Source organism: Amia ocellicauda, chromosome 5 (genome assembly GCF_036373705.1).
Source record: "Amia ocellicauda isolate fAmiCal2 chromosome 5, fAmiCal2.hap1, whole genome shotgun sequence".
NCBI classification, from domain to species: Eukaryota; Metazoa; Chordata; class Actinopteri; order Amiiformes; family Amiidae; genus Amia; species Amia ocellicauda.
Window position 1 is genome coordinate 28,090,402 of NC_089854.1, and position 15,561 is coordinate 28,105,962.

At 38.9% G+C, this 15,561-nt stretch overlaps 1 protein-coding gene across 2 annotated transcripts; it reads left to right on the forward strand.

Moving 5' to 3' along the window:
* Positions 1 to 235: 235 nt before the first annotated feature.
* On the forward strand, positions 236 to 15,185 carry wdr45b (WD repeat domain 45B). 2 transcript variants are annotated; one of them, XM_066704668.1, is made up of 11 exons: positions 236 to 369; positions 7,307 to 7,381; positions 7,982 to 8,011; positions 8,968 to 9,069; positions 9,429 to 9,516; positions 10,963 to 11,057; positions 11,724 to 11,914; positions 12,314 to 12,399; positions 12,796 to 12,897; positions 13,341 to 13,462; positions 14,435 to 15,185. In XM_066704668.1, exons 1-11 carry the CDS (start codon positions 303 to 305, stop codon positions 14,539 to 14,541), a joined length of 1,065 nt encoding a protein of 354 aa, XP_066560765.1. In that variant the 5' UTR covers positions 236 to 302; the 3' UTR covers positions 14,542 to 15,185. The 2 variants fall into 2 exon arrangements, with proteins under 2 accessions (XP_066560765.1, XP_066560766.1); XM_066704669.1 differs by lacking the exon at positions 7,982 to 8,011.
* Positions 15,186 to 15,561: the final 376 nt, after the last annotated feature.

The window sequence follows — 15,561 nt, forward strand, 5'->3', positions numbered from 1 at the left end:
TAAAAATATAATTACACCGAATATACAATTCCCCCATTTCAATGTGAATTCCACCAGGTACAACATGAATAAATACAAATTTCCACCAAGGTACTTAAAAGTCCCGCAATGTGGCCCCCCTGGTTTGATTACTCAGTCGATGCGGGCGGACTCCGCTCGGTGGCTCGGCGTGCGGCTGCTCGTCCTGGCCGGGGAGGAAGAGCCGCTCTGGCTGGTTTCTGTGTGGTGACAGACTACGGAGGAGGGATGGTTCCGTTCAGCTGAAATCAAACAAACAATCATTCATAAATCGGGGCTCCAAAATGAATCTTTTACCGTCCAACCCTCACGGGAACGGGCTCTTGTACGCCGGATTTAACCAGGATCACGGTGAGGACGTAGACTTTGCTTGGTTTCGTACTGCAGTTGCTGTGGCTTTTCGTCAGTGCTGTTTGCTAGTTGCATGCCGGAGTCCTGTACTGCCTTAGGCCCGTAGCCCTGCTTTAATAACGCCGATACACTTATTATAGACTGCGGTTCAGCATTAACAACACTGTTACAGTAAGGGTTCATGGCTACATGTTGTAGATGGGGCCTTATGTCGTTTTCATCAATTTCAGGTGGTTTTAATGGGAACAGTGATGAGCTGTGGAAGTGGGTACATCAGTGTTTTCAAAGTGAAAGCTGCTGACTAGAGTAAACCCGCTTTTCTCCAGTAACGGCATCATTGTTAGTCGTCGTCGTAGTAGTATTGTTGTTATAAAGATTACACATCCGAAATGACGAGGTCCTGTTATTTAACCATGTCGACGGCTGTAATGGCATCCTCCTCTTGTGACCAAACGTGGACCTATATAGATGTGTGTACAAAAAAAATGTAATTCGGTTTTTAATTCTTTGAAAATGAATTGGTTTCAAATACTTCTGCGACTCGAGCTCGTTTTGAGCGAGGGGGTAATAATACTTACATTAACGGTAATCATCGTGAACACGGGGAAGCAGTTGCGGTAGATCTTTACCTTGCGGTGGAGACGCGGTCAGTTTCCTCTCCTGTCCTCTGTTGACGTCCATTGATGGTGCTGAGCAGTAAACACGCATCGTACCGCGCCGGGAGCTGCCGTACGGAAAAGTCCAATTATAATCGTCATCCATTGCAGATGCTGGCTGACTTGACTTGGTTGAAACTCTGCTTGATTGTATGTCGAAAAACAACGAGGACGTTTGTTGTTGACGCTGTTGTACAATTGCAATCAATGAATTTGTTTAAATTGTTTTAAATGTCAGTTATGGCTATATGTGTGTGAAGGTGTGTGTTAGAGCAAAATGCTGCATTTATTAAAAGGTATTTTCAATTAATTTCAATTGCTTTATTTAACAGTACTGTCTTTTTGCTGATAGTAGTGAAGGATTACAATATAAATCTGCAAACCTCTCAAAATACCACATGGATAGAGTGGTACATTTATCTAATTCCTGATGTGTGTAATTCCCTTCTTGTCATGCCCCCTCAAATTGACCTAGGCTCTGTTCAGGATCAGTGATGCAATGTCTGGATTTGCTGAAGAATTGTACTTTTTAGAGGCCCCAAAATAATATGTATGCCATTCTGGGCTTTTATCTTTCATTTTAAGAACAGTTGAGGCTTAAAAATATTTGAAATGCACTACTAATCTACTAAGGCAAAAGGCCCTTATAGTTTTGGAAGAAAGGGCACAGTCTGAACACTTGACTATTTCTGAAAGGCATTTGAATGTATAACATTACTGTACAAGGCCTGACCATTCAGCATTGTTCTATGCATATGAGAAAGGCATATTGATTGTTTTTATTACTTTTTATGACCTACTATAGATGATCATTTGCAGTTAAGTGTGATTAGATGCCCTGTGTTTTCTTCAACAGAGCTGCCTTTAATACAAAGGCAAGACAACATTTAAGTAATGTCAAACATCCTACAAAAAGCTAAACAAATTAAAAAAAAAAGTGTGGTGTCTTAATATATTTGAGTTTACACGAAACATGAAGTGACTGGCTCCTTTAAAGTATTTATTCGAGTAGCTTTATTTTTATTTTTAAAACCTCTTCAGATAGGGAGAACAGTGCAAAGCATAAATCATTTATTTATAAGAAAAAGCCTCCTAACATAATTTGCCAAAGCCTTTATAGAAATGTCCCACAAGGCCAGAAAATTTTAATATTTGCTATAATAAAAAATATATATTCTAAAAATATGTTTTCAGGAATTAGCTTATTGTATAGTCTATTGGCTCATATTGCATTCTGTCTGATTTGAGCCAGCTCTGAAGCATGAGTGTTTACTCAGCTGTAAAACCAGCCTGTTTTGTGTAAACCAGTGTATGTGATTCAAATACAGGCTAGGCCTATATATTGATGGGTCACACTTTTACCCTTTTCTCAATGTACATTTGTTTTTCATCTCTATCCTTTCTTTACTATTATTATTATTATTATTTATTTGCAGATGCCATAATCCTAGGCAACTTACTATTTTTAATTGATGCTCCCCTTTCATTCTCAGTCCTGCAAGTCGTATGGGTCTCTTTAAATAGTAACCTGCTTAAAATGTAGGGACAGGATTACATTGGTTCAACACTCAGATATTTTAACTATTTAAGGGGGGTGCATTATAACATGGAATAATATTTATGTGCGTTGACAATAAGCACGAGCATCCACTTGAGCCCATTGCAGCTATTCCTCCTTCCTGTAAGTAATCTTAGTTCCTTACATAAGCCTTCATTTTTTTTGCAAGGCATCTGTTGTATTCTAATCAGCTGTGATATGAGGCAAACTATTCCAATCGGATCACCAATGATTCAAATAACTGTCGATTTCACTCTGGCCTGTTCAGCCTGGAGGTTGCCCACAGACACCACATGCTGAAAACATGAGTATTTACTAGACATCATTTGAGTCTTTGAGATGTGGTAGTGATGCAACTATGGTGACATTTTGAATCTTCAAGGCAGTAGCTTACTGTGACTTAAAAAGGGGGGGGGGGGTCTTTTTTTTTTCTATAAACCTAAATTAGGTAGAAATGTTTCTTGGAACTTTGAAGGTGGGCACAAGAGTATAGGATAATATAATTTCTATGATCGTTTAGCCCTCCGCCGAGTTTGGGCAGAGACAGAGGCCTAGTGTTGAAGCTAAATTGGCCAGCAGGCTGTTGTGAAAAGGATGGAGGAAGGAAGACAGGAAACAGAAAGTTACTGAGTTAGTAGGATTTTGGCAAAAAGGGGGAGGCCTGGTTTAGTGTGGAATGTATTATCATCATCATTATTTTCTATCTTTCTTTCCAGTCAGACTGCAAAAAAACAGTTTGCTCCCTTTGCAGTATAGAATCAAATCTAATTTAAAAAGGTTTAAAGGAGGATTGGAAAAAGCAAATCTGGAAATTCATTTCAGGGGCCTGTCTTGTCTTTTCTAAATGGTTTTGGAAGAACATTAATTTACTGCTGAGGTTTAACAGTGACTCCACAGAATTGGTGATGCTCATTTAGTGTGATGGTTCTCCGGGCAGCATCATTGTCAGCATAGTGTGACCGCCTGAAGCTTGATGATTGTTTGATTTATGTTTCCATTGTGCAAGCACAGCTTACACTTCAAACTTTTGGAAGAAGAAATAGCAAGTGGCACATTTGAAAAACAACTTGGATTTAAGCACTGTAGATAATGTACAAAACATGAGTGGAATATTTTGGTTTGCTACATTACAATTACATTATACAGGCTACATGTATCTGCTGTACCTTATCTTGGATGTGTGTGTGTGTGTGTGTTTTTAATGATTTAAGTAAATGAGAGTACTTTTCCAGAGCTTTGCACAGTCTGTGTAATGGTGTAAATACTAAGAATGTGATAATAGTGAGTGGGAGTGTTGATACATTTAATACAAGTTTATATTTGATTTTGATATTCTTTTGTAATAGAAAGGAGCACCGCTTCATACACAACAGAACTATGTGTTGATGTTTGATGTCTTCGTTGTACATTGAAGACCTAGACCTAGTTGTCTACATTGAAGACCTAAGAATGTGGCAGGGTGATTCTTTCTTACAACCTGGAAAAGGTTGCAGTTATGTCAGCTACTGTCTGCACTTGGAACGGGGGGGGGGGGGGGGGGTATTATCATCACGCAAAGCTAATTTGATATCCTCCAGACAGTCTTGAGAGCAATCTTGTTTCTAATATTGTACTCCCTGCAGATCCAGCTACTCCAGAATGCATTGAGAGGTAGAAAACCATGCTTAAAAGCTTCATCCCAGAATTTCAGATGAGCTACAAAATTGTTTTTGTGTTTTTATTTACAATTTGGGATGAATTTAAAAAGATACAACAAAATTTAAATATGTGATAGTTACCACATATGGCATTGGAGATAGTAGGATTGTCAGATAAGACAGCTAACTAACACAACTCTTAAAGTATCTTGTTTAAAGCCCACTTGTTTTCCATTTCAGTTTCCAAACATGTGTACCAGTTCAGCACAGTAAGCAGATCTAGGCCTTTAAATAGTGTAGACTTAAATTAATAGCAGAGAAGGTTTAACTTCAGTGGAAACTGTTCCCAGTGGTCAGGTAAAACAAAATATTAGTGAGCAGAGACTCAAAGATAAAGCAGTTTCTTTCATTTTTCCATCAAAAATATTTTTCCCTAATAAATGTCTATTTTTGCGTCAATCTTTTTTTGAAGCATACATGTGAACCTTTTAGGATTATCATTCATAGCTTTACAAATTACTAAGACCACCTCTCTAAAAGTTAAAATCATTGAAGGTACAATACGTGTGCAATGAACAGCAGTGCGTGAAGCATGTGACTGGCGCAAGCTGGCACTGCGAGGCACTGCCTGTGCTGGGGTTGTCTCTCAGTGTTTCCTCCGGGCCCCCTGGTAGCGTAGTTGCAGCTTTTGAAATCTGCTTTATACACGGCTTTGTAGGCAGGGTGGAGTTTTGTAGATTCGTGGTTAGGGCCCTGGACTCCTAAACGGAAGGTTGTGGGCTCAGTCCCAAGTCGGGGATTAACAATTGTAAATTAGGCCTACTTGATTGAAATAAGCAGGTATAACAAAGGTGCTTTTTTATATGTAATCCACTGAATACGGTACTGCCTTAAAAAATAAAGTTTCTGCTGAAGTAGTATCCACAGAGACTCCAGACAGCCTTGTTTAATTTATTATAAAGATTTAAAAATAACTGCCACTGACATCACAGCTCTCGTGTTTATATGATGGCAGAGACGGGAGAATGTAACTGGGATTAATCCACTTGTGAGGAGAGGGAAGGCCACGGGGAAAGGGAAGAGAAACCGATGTCACAGAACAAGGCTTTGAGATTTCAGCTAATTAAATTTATGTTGCTCTTTCGATCTAATTCTCCTCAGTTTGTTCTAACAGGCTGGCAGAGGAGACTGTAATTTGATACTTAAATTGCACCTGACCAAGATTTCTATTAGCACCGTTTCAGCCGTTACGACCTTCTATACCTCAGTAGTTACACACCCGGTATTTTTCAGTATGATCTACTATCTTTTTGCCTTTAATTTGCACCTGAGTCAATAATTAAAAATCCATCACTTCCTGCATGGTCTACCCTGACTTAGCTAAACCTCATATTTTTTAATCTTACATGAAAAAACCTCACTTAAAAATAATTGTACTGGTAGGCTAGAGATTAACACTTAATGAAGCCTGTGTTAGCATACTGTTAGTTGTTTTTTTCTCTCTTCTGAATAAGAAATGTATCATGTATCAAGGAGTGTGCAAGAAATATAAAACATTTTGCTTGCTAGGAGTACTGTCGTTTCGCACAATAGTCCTAGCAAATCATTAAAGCAGGGGCAAGCTTTAATTACAAGGTGTATGAAACAGCACCGGTATGGCCTTGGTAATTATGTGCATTGGATTTTTGGTAGGTGTCTCGGTGACTCACAGATAAATGCATCCTTAATTTGAAACGCACGCTGTGAAGTCTTTGACGCCGCGTAGGGTCTTCAAAGGAACAGCCAGCTTTTTTGAACCCCCTCGTGGCGCTACCAGTGCGAGTCATGCTGTAAATTCACACACAGCTTTTCAACAACTCTTGGAATGACGTTTTCTGGATTAAGGAATCGGGGTTGCAATGTAGCGCCCACGTTCTGCTTTATGTTTCAGACAAAAAAAAAAAATGTTCTGGTTTCATACAATGACCGGGTTTGTCAGTGCAATGTACAATTACTGGCCTAGAGAGACTGAGGTAAAGTGAAATGTGGAAGACAGGATGGGACCATCCACCCACTTGCCTCATATAGCGAGAAAGGATGGTAGGCTTCCAATTTGGTGAGAGGAGCACTGATTTGGACTACATGGCAAGAACAGTCAAATTAGTCTGATGCAGACACGCCAATTTAATTAGACTTCCAGTAGATGTCCTTTTAACATGATAAAGCATTTTATTGCTTCCCAATCATGAGGAGAAATGCCATGTTCATTAAGTTCGAACTCCCAGTACTGTCAAAATTCTCATATAACATGTCACACTTACTGATTATGGAGTACTTGACAAACCTATAATTAGGCTGTCTGTACAAGATAGGATCATTTGAGTCACTTTGTCCGTGCCAACAGCATGTCCTTTGCAAGTCCTTCCTTTGCCCATCTTGTGTGTTTAAATGCATTATTTTGAGTTTTTCTAGTTTGATTATAAGCCTGAATCTTGTGTTTTGTAGACACACAGGTTGATCTTTTAGTTTTCTTCCCCCCCAGTTAATTTACATTAAGAACAGTTAAGTTAGTCTGCCTGGATTTGCAGCACCAATACATTTCCCTGTCTGTTTGATACACATGCAAAGTGTTCAGAGCCTGAAGGGCACATACCAGAGTGTTGGCACAAACCAGAGAAGATGGGTTTATCTTCTAGAAAACAGAGCCACCCACGATGATCAGAAAGCGTGTTTAACGGAGAGGGTAATTGTAAGAGATCTACTATATCTTTTTTTATTGTTACCTTAAGGATTTAAACCCTTTATTCCCGTAAGAAAAGTAACAGGCAGTTACACAGGACTTAACGCAGGCCTATGCTTTAGTTTTTTGTCCATATTTGGCTCGCTTTCCTTCCGTTTATGTGTATTCGTTAAAGTAGAATGTGAATGGTAACAGCATTTAGACTTTGATGTATCAATGGTAACGTCACCCAAAATGTTCCCTTAAAGAAAGGTAATGGGAGTTACGCTCTGATGTGATGCTGGGCTGGGCTGGGCTGGGTTTGGTAAGTAGGTCTGGCAAAGCAGTATAGTTGAAAGTGTCCAAACGGCTCATTTCTTGTTTGCAGGGTGCTTCGCATGTGGAATGGAAAATGGGTTCAGAGTCTACAACACTGATCCACTAAAAGAAAAAGAAAAACAAGGTAAGGCTGATTTTTGTGCTAAATTTTTTGTGCATCCTCCTAGCCATCTCAAACAACAGATGCGGTTCAGGTCTTGGTCACAGTTCTGCTGTAGTACAAAAACACAGTATTAAATAAGTGATTGAAATCCATACACCCACAGTAAGTGCAATGTATTTGCAAATTTTCTTTGCTCGAGGAGTTCCAAATTTGAGTAATCTCTTAAAACAAGGGCTGTAAATGTAATCATTTTCAGCACTTTTGTTCATTGCACTTTATAAACATATTTTGGAAGTCACAAATGGGTCTGGGGTGATTTAATCGCTGTTTTCATAGTTTTGAGCACCTAAAGAATATGATGTAAACTAACAAACACAGTCAGGCCTGGAAACAAATCAGTTATATGTGCAGTTTTCTTCCACTCTATCGCATTTAAGTAAAAATAAAATTAAGAAAATTTAACATGTAGACTTTCAGTTTAGTTTTCAGAGATTAATATGTCAGGAAATGTGTGACAGCACACCTACATTACAGTGCTTAGTAATTGGCCCATCATTGCCAGTTTGCTGTACATCTGCAAAACATTTGTCCTATTAATAAAGACACTTTTTTTACATGCAGGACCACAATGTTGTGACAACAAGACCCAAGGTATTTCCTTCCTCTATCTTGTGCGATCTGGTCTGGACAGGAAAACCAGAACAGTAACAAGGTTTTTCATTCCCAATGGAAAAGAAATGTGTATGTGTGTGTGTATGACCAATGCACACATGATCTTAACTAGCTTTGAATTATCTTTTTCTTCCATTGTTTGGAACAACATGTGGAGGTTGATCTAGAGTCAGAAATTCCAGGGATGGTAAATGGAGATGTGCAAAAACAGAGACTTATAGTTTAGGGGACTTCCATGCACTCAGATGCAATGTGTAAAAAAATAAAAATAATAACAATAATAATAGGTATACAGGCTATGCAAGTGTTTTTCATTAATAGCTCCATATGCATTGCACAGGTAACTTATTAACACATTATCTTGTTCTTTACTGGGAGTGGCCTGTGCCAGTTTATATGCTTTAACAAGTTGGCAGCCCTTCTTTGTTTGTTTTAGCCCCACTCCAAAACCATAATCTGTAACTCAGTGCTAAACAGGTCAGACTTTCTGTGCTCAAAACTGTTTAGTGATTAAAGATTAGAGCTATAAAAGTATGCACATATAAACCCTGCAAGACCCCCGCTTTCCAGGAAGAGAGTTGCCCAATTCCAGCTCCAAACTGTTTTTCAACCCTGTTTATTTTCCTGCAAATGCTTCATATAAGCAACTTGTGATAGACTTCCATAGTGCACCTTGTTTGTAATATAGAATGTAGCGGATTGTTTTAGCACTGATGTATCGAAAGGCAAGATAAAGATTGTAAGAAAATGCTTCTGTCCTTGTTTTTGTGAAAAGTCTAATTGAACTTGTCTGTCCGTCCCCTCTGTTGGTTGAGACACTTGTCATAAGGTGTGATTATTGTGTATGTGTGTCGTGAAGGGTTAACAAGTAATCTCCGTTTAGTGTGTCTCCTTTCTGCAATTAAACTCTTACGTGCTCTTTTGTGTCGTTTCAGAGTTTCTCGAGGGTGGAGTTGGTCACGTGGAGATGCTGTTCAGGTGTAACTACTTAGCTCTTGTTGGAGGTGGAAAGAAGCCAAAATATCCTCCTAATAAAGGTACACTTACACTACATTAATACACTCAATTCACTATATTTGAATATGCTCGGCTGGCTTAGAATGATCTGATGTGAATTTGAGGTTTGATCTTTTTTATGTGGTTCTGTGTAGTGTAGAGTCGAGTCTCTTCATATTTAGTATTATCACTTGTCTCTTAGAAAGACTTGGGTTATGTATAATAACAGATACAACTTATTTTAATGCTTTAATGTTGAAATGTTTGTCTGGCCAATTGTTCTTTATCATAATTGTTTTTTACATATATTTTATTCCCTGAATTAAATGTTGTGCATTTCATTATGTAAAAGAGGGCAAAGATTACAAGTTTAGAGCGGACATCTCTGTTCCCTCCTCAGTGATGATCTGGGACGATCTGAAGAAGAAGACGGTCATAGAAATAGAGTTTTCCACAGAAGTCAAAGCAGTAAAACTTCGGCGAGATCGGTAAATTCAGTTTGAATCTTCAGAGGGGAGGGTGGGGTGTGGGTAATTGGATAAATGCAGAAAAGCACAAATGTCATTACAACATGAAAGTAATTTTGAACTTCATGACAGATCTGTTTTGCAATGGGTATGATAGCACTTATTTTATATTTCCTTTGAACTGTTTTAGCTGATTTAAAGAAAACTGCAAGTCACCTCTGCCAGTGTTGTCTCAATAACAACTCCAGATCTTTTTGCTGTTGTTATTTAATGAAACTGTAAATAGAAGCAGGTCCTGACATACGCCATTTAACCAGGAACATCTTCTGTAAACACAGTGTTGCTCTTTTTCCTCCAGTTGGTTTAAAGAGCAAGCGCTGACTTGCACGTACAAACAAATTGACAAGTTTGTCTGACGCAGTTCTAGTTGCTGCATTTAACATGCTGGAATAATTTACCCAACTGCTGGCAGTCCTGTCTAAACTGAAGATGAGTTTGGAGCCAAAATTACAGACCCTGGGGCTTTTGTGCTGGTTTATTCCAGTTCTGAACTGGAAAAATAGGCATTAATAGCACATGCCCCAGCAGTTTCAATATAGATTAACTTCAGTCCGTTTTCATTTAATGATAACTGAGGTCCTAAAACCATGCATTAGCAGTTATGGAGTGGTCTATATAGATGTAGTTCATATAGACAGTCTCATCAGTGGAAGATTGGGTTTCGAGTAAACTTCGCTAATACATTAAAAGCCCATTTGGACTCTTCAATTGCTTATACCCGTGGCTTGTTAACAAAGTTTAGGAAATGGGTACTTAAGTAGATTCTGAGGGGATTTATATGAAGGCTATTCCTTATAGTAGAAAAGATTTCAATGACACAGATTAAATATGAAGGAATTGAAATACTCTGTGGAGCTTTGCAAGGTAATGCTAAATGATTCATGTCACTATGTTTTTACTAAATGCTCTGTGACTGGTAGTATTTTAAGTGATTTCGCAGTCTCCCATTCCTGGGAAAAAGCACAGTTAGTCTTCGGACTCTTGACAGACAGCACTGACTGTCAGTAATGAGTCTTGATGTATCGATCTGGGATGCTCTGGATTGAGAAATGTGACATAATAACTAATATGTATTAGCATCACAGTTAATTCAATCCGGCACCAGAGCTGCTGTATATCCCTATCAGTAGATAGAGGTAAGAAGGATTGTGAAAGCCATGCAGTGACTAAATCAGCAGCAGCAAACTGCCAATTACAAACAACAGAAGTCACCTGATCACCATCAAGGTTTGTAATTTTAATTTGTTGTCAGGGTTGAGGTTTTGAAATATTCCCAAATCAGGTAGTTAAGGAAACCGTAGCCTATGGTAAATCCGCATTTGTTAAACAAGTTCATGTTTTTTTCCCCCTGCTTGTTTTCAGTATTGAGGTATGAAGTGTTGGTGAATGTGTTTGTGTTTGTTCCAGGATTGTGGTGGTTCTTGATTCCATGATAAAAGTCTTCACCTTTACCCACAACCCTCATCAACTGCATGTGTTTGAGACTTGCTACAACCCCAAAGGTCAGTCCATCAGTCACTTTCTGTGCCCTGTATTATTCGATGTGAGCCTACAGCTGTATTTAAAAACAAAACCAAGACGACTGGTGAGGGATCGCAGAAAGAAACGCTCATACTCTGAGGAAGAGCAACATAACCTTTTAAACCAAAATTTAACTGATAAAAATATTAAATCCTGCTCAATTAGGAAGAACTGTTTCAATGTTATTCTGTAATTGACAAGCATTTTCAAATACAGCTGCGTTCAGATTAAATGTGCTGGGCAGTTTTTGAAAAAGTTACAAGTTTCCTTGCATGCAGTTTTCCCCTCCTGAAGTGTTGCTTGTAGCCCTGTTGCCTCACAGACCTGAAGAAAGTATCCCAAAATCTATAGACCTCTCAGATCCACTAGGCACTAGTGTAAAGGAGACAGAGGAAATGTTTTCTAGTCTTCTGTCTACTTTTTATCACTGTTGAGCACCTCTGAGTGAAAGCTAATCAATTCAGTATCTGAACTGAGGACAGATTCTCTTGTAGAGGGATCCCCTGTACGTGAAAAGTTGTTTTCCTGGACACGATGAATACTGAATACTCCAGGAACGTGTTTTTTATAGCTGTCAAGATATTTAATCAGGGCTCTACTTTTTTCTATTGTTCTCTCACTTCTTCCCTCGCCCTCTTCCTCGGCAGGTCTTTGTGTATTATGTCCCAACAGCAATAACTCCCTGTTAGCCTTTCCCGGCACCCACACTGGCCATGTGCAGATAGTGGACCTGGCCAACACAGAGAAGCCACCAGTGGACATCCCGGCCCACGAAGGAGCGCTAAGCTGCATCGCGCTCAACCTGCAAGGCACGCGGATAGCCACAGCCTCGGAAAAAGTATGCTTCACGCCCTGTCAGCATGACAATCCCTTCCCTTTCTTCACCGTTATTTCTGCCACAAAGGCTCAGCACCACAGGGTATATTGATCAACTCAAGCATCCCCGTTATGTCTGGATTCAGCCAGCATCCTCTCCCAGTCATCGGCTCAGAAATCATATAACACTTATAATAAAACTTTTCATTTTTTGAGCTATAAATTAGGACACGTATGTGTGTTATATGCAATGTAAAGAAGTGTAAATGCTGAATTGTTGGTTGAATACACAAACTAGACCCCGGGTTCTTTTTTTTTTTAAGTAACTGGTTGTAAATTGTAAATCATGCAATGCTACTTGGTTAAAATGTAAATGGAAAGAAAATTACATGTACTAAGACTTTCCCAATTTGTGCCCCAGGGGACTCTGATTAGGATATTTGACACTTCAGCTGGCCACTTAATCCAGGAGCTGCGAAGAGGTTCACAGGCAGCAAACATTTACTGGTAAGCTTAACAAAATATTATATATAATCATAACTAGTCATGTACACAATAATGTAAATGATGAAAATGAGAGTGCTTACTAATTAATGCCTTACTAATTTGTTAGATTTTTCTCCTCTAAGCATTTCAGGAATTATTTTAATTCATATTTGTTTGATATTTCAGGAATTGTTTTGTGCAAGAAGTATGGAATAGTGTGTTTTTAAATGTCTTGCAGTCATGAGCAATAGTATACAAGAATATATTTTCAAAGAGTCCCGTTTATTAAAATTAAGCAAAATAGTCATTCACATACTGCAGTTTGTTTGTCTATGCATGCTAGGGGTTTGTTCTTCAGTGTTGTGTGTATATAGGTCTTAATGTATTTATTTATTTGTTTTTGTTTTTTTTCTCCAGCATCAACTTCAACCAGGATGCGTCTCTAATCTGTGTGTCGAGTGATCACGGCACCGTTCATATATTTGCAGCCGAGGATCCTAAAAGAAACAAGCAATCCAGGTTAGGAAGAACTTGACGAGGACCAGATTGGCTTTTTGTTAATTTGTGCTAATTTGGTGTTCATTCTCTATTGATTACGTTCAGTTGTAAATTTATCCGTTTCTCTTGCTTCTTGGTTGATCGACTAAAAAGAATTATCACAGAAAGGAAAGAAAACTAAGATGTAAGATGTGTAGAAGTAGAAATTAATCTGTAAAGCCGATTTGAGATGTAAACCATGAAAGAGAACTCCCGAGATGGAGAGAATAGACAGGTTTGTGCAAGTTAAAATGATTCATCGCTGTCGATCCTGTACCAATTTCCTACTGGTTTATTGTAAAAGTGTGCCTCTATACAACCTCCTCTAAAAGGCTCAACACAGCAGTATTTTCAATAAAGAATTAATGTTCCCGATTTCTTTGTGTGAATATTAATATTGTTTCTGTCTTTCGTTTGATTGGTAGCTTGGCATCTGCGAGCTTCCTTCCCAAATACTTCAGTTCCAAATGGAGTTTCTCCAAGTTTCAGGTTCCCTCCGGTTCCCCCTGCGTTTGTGCCTTTGGGACTGAGCCCAATGCAGTAATAGGTATGTCAAACCTCATCATTTATAAATATTTGTGTATGTGTGTGTAAATATATACACATACACTTTTGCAGCAAAATGTCAGCAGTTCTTTCTGCTTTGTGGTTCCTATTTGAGCTTTGGATAGTCTAGGAAATGCCATTTCCAATTTAACAGACAGTAAAGCTTGGATCCTAGAACAACTTTGCAGGAAAAGACAAACTTTGGCCCCTAACCAGCAACAAAACTAGCCCAGCCATTGCTCGATGGAAATGTCAGCATTTTTCAGAAGTTAATTTCTATACCTTGGCTGTCTTCACCCTAAAGTTACATATTCAAGTTACATATTTATGGTGAGCTAATGTTTAAGCAGTTTGGAGCTCATAGTTTCAGGCCTGTTTTTTTTCTCTTAAGTGGTCATGTGAAATAAATCTGCTTCCTGGACTGGATCCCATTCTTTTTTATTGTTTATACGATGCCCTTTTTTAATGGCCTTGTGAATTTCCACTTCATACACTGAAATTCACAGTAAAGATGTTTCATTACGTAACTTTATTACGGTATTAAGATCAATAGAAAATGGTAGATTTTTGACAATCATTAAATTATTCTTCCTTCATCTTAATCTGTGTGTGGCTCCAATAGAATTCAGTGTGAGGAAGACATGTGGTCATTGTAAATATTATAAACAGGGTTATTTTCACACACAAACATGTATCTTTTCCTTATAAATATTTAAACATAAATCTAATAGTTTAAATGAATGTAGTTGCCATATCAGGTTACCTCTAGCAACGTGATCTCACAATGAGACTGCACTGCCCCCCTATGGAAATGAGAGAGAGAAATTAATTAGTTAATGAATGAAGTACAAAATAATATTCCTTTCCATCTCAGACCAAGAGCTTAGAACATCTTTGCTGCTGGTGGATTGCACTTTGCACAGCTGAAGTGCTGGTGATTATGTTATGACCTCCTGGGCTTTTTATCTTGCAGCGATCTGCGCAGATGGCAGCTACTACAAATTCCTGTTCAACCAAAAAGGGGAATGCTCCAGGGATGTGTATGCGCAGTTCCTGGAGATGACGGATGAGAAGATCTGAGAGCGCCAGTCAGACGTGCGTTTTCAGGAGCGTACCTATAAGGACAGACCGCACCAACATCTGCAACTGGACCCATGCTGTGAGCGGGTGGGTCGGGTGCGAATGAAGTATGACTCGCAGGGAGGACTGGAACCCGTGTCCTGCTTCCGTTGTTTTTTGTTTTTGATTTTTTTTTTTTTTTGCTGAGGATCAAGAAAGAAAACCTAAAGCTCACTTGGACAGTCACTGACAGATGTGGGACTTCGCAAAAACAGAAACTGTTGGAGCCTGATTGGAGCGAGTTGTTTCCTTAGGCATTTACACATGAAGAGGGAAATATTTTTAGAGAAGCACAGCTTTTCTTTTTTTCTTTATTTAAATACTAATGCAGTGTCACTCCCGTTTCTGTGAGGTTGCTGGAATACACTGAACACACTAAAGGAGGTATATTCTGTGGAATTTGCAATATTTTTTCTGCTAGATTGCTAGAGCCTTCTTTTCAACTAACCCCACCTAACATAGCATAGGGACGCCTCCAGGCTGGTTTAAGAAGGTTGTATTATATGTATGTAGAACGGTCCGTAGAGCTAGATTTTGTTTTACTCCCTGTAAAAATCATCAGACTGAACCTATGTATCTGTATAGAATATATGTGTAAAAACTCACCTATTATTTGTCTGTCAAGTATGTGGTTTTCCATTTCACAGTCCTTTCTCTGATATGCAGTGCTTTCCCCCCCTCCTTCAAATACGCTTTCAAAGCCTGTCATTTTTAAGTGTACTGCTTCTTGACGTAGATGTAGTGGGATGTGTGGAAAAGGTGCCAAATCGCACAGATTAGGGAAGGCTGTTGGCCCCCCAAGGCAAAACTACTTCTACTCATTGAGAAGCAGAGGCCTTCCATGCTGCAGGAATAAACCTGGATTAAGGCAATCTGTTCGGTAGCCCGTTTCCCAGTGCAACCCCACCAAATTACTTTGGGATGAGGGTGGGGGCATATTCTGCTTTGATTTTAGTGGATGTATCCATAAATATTTAATAC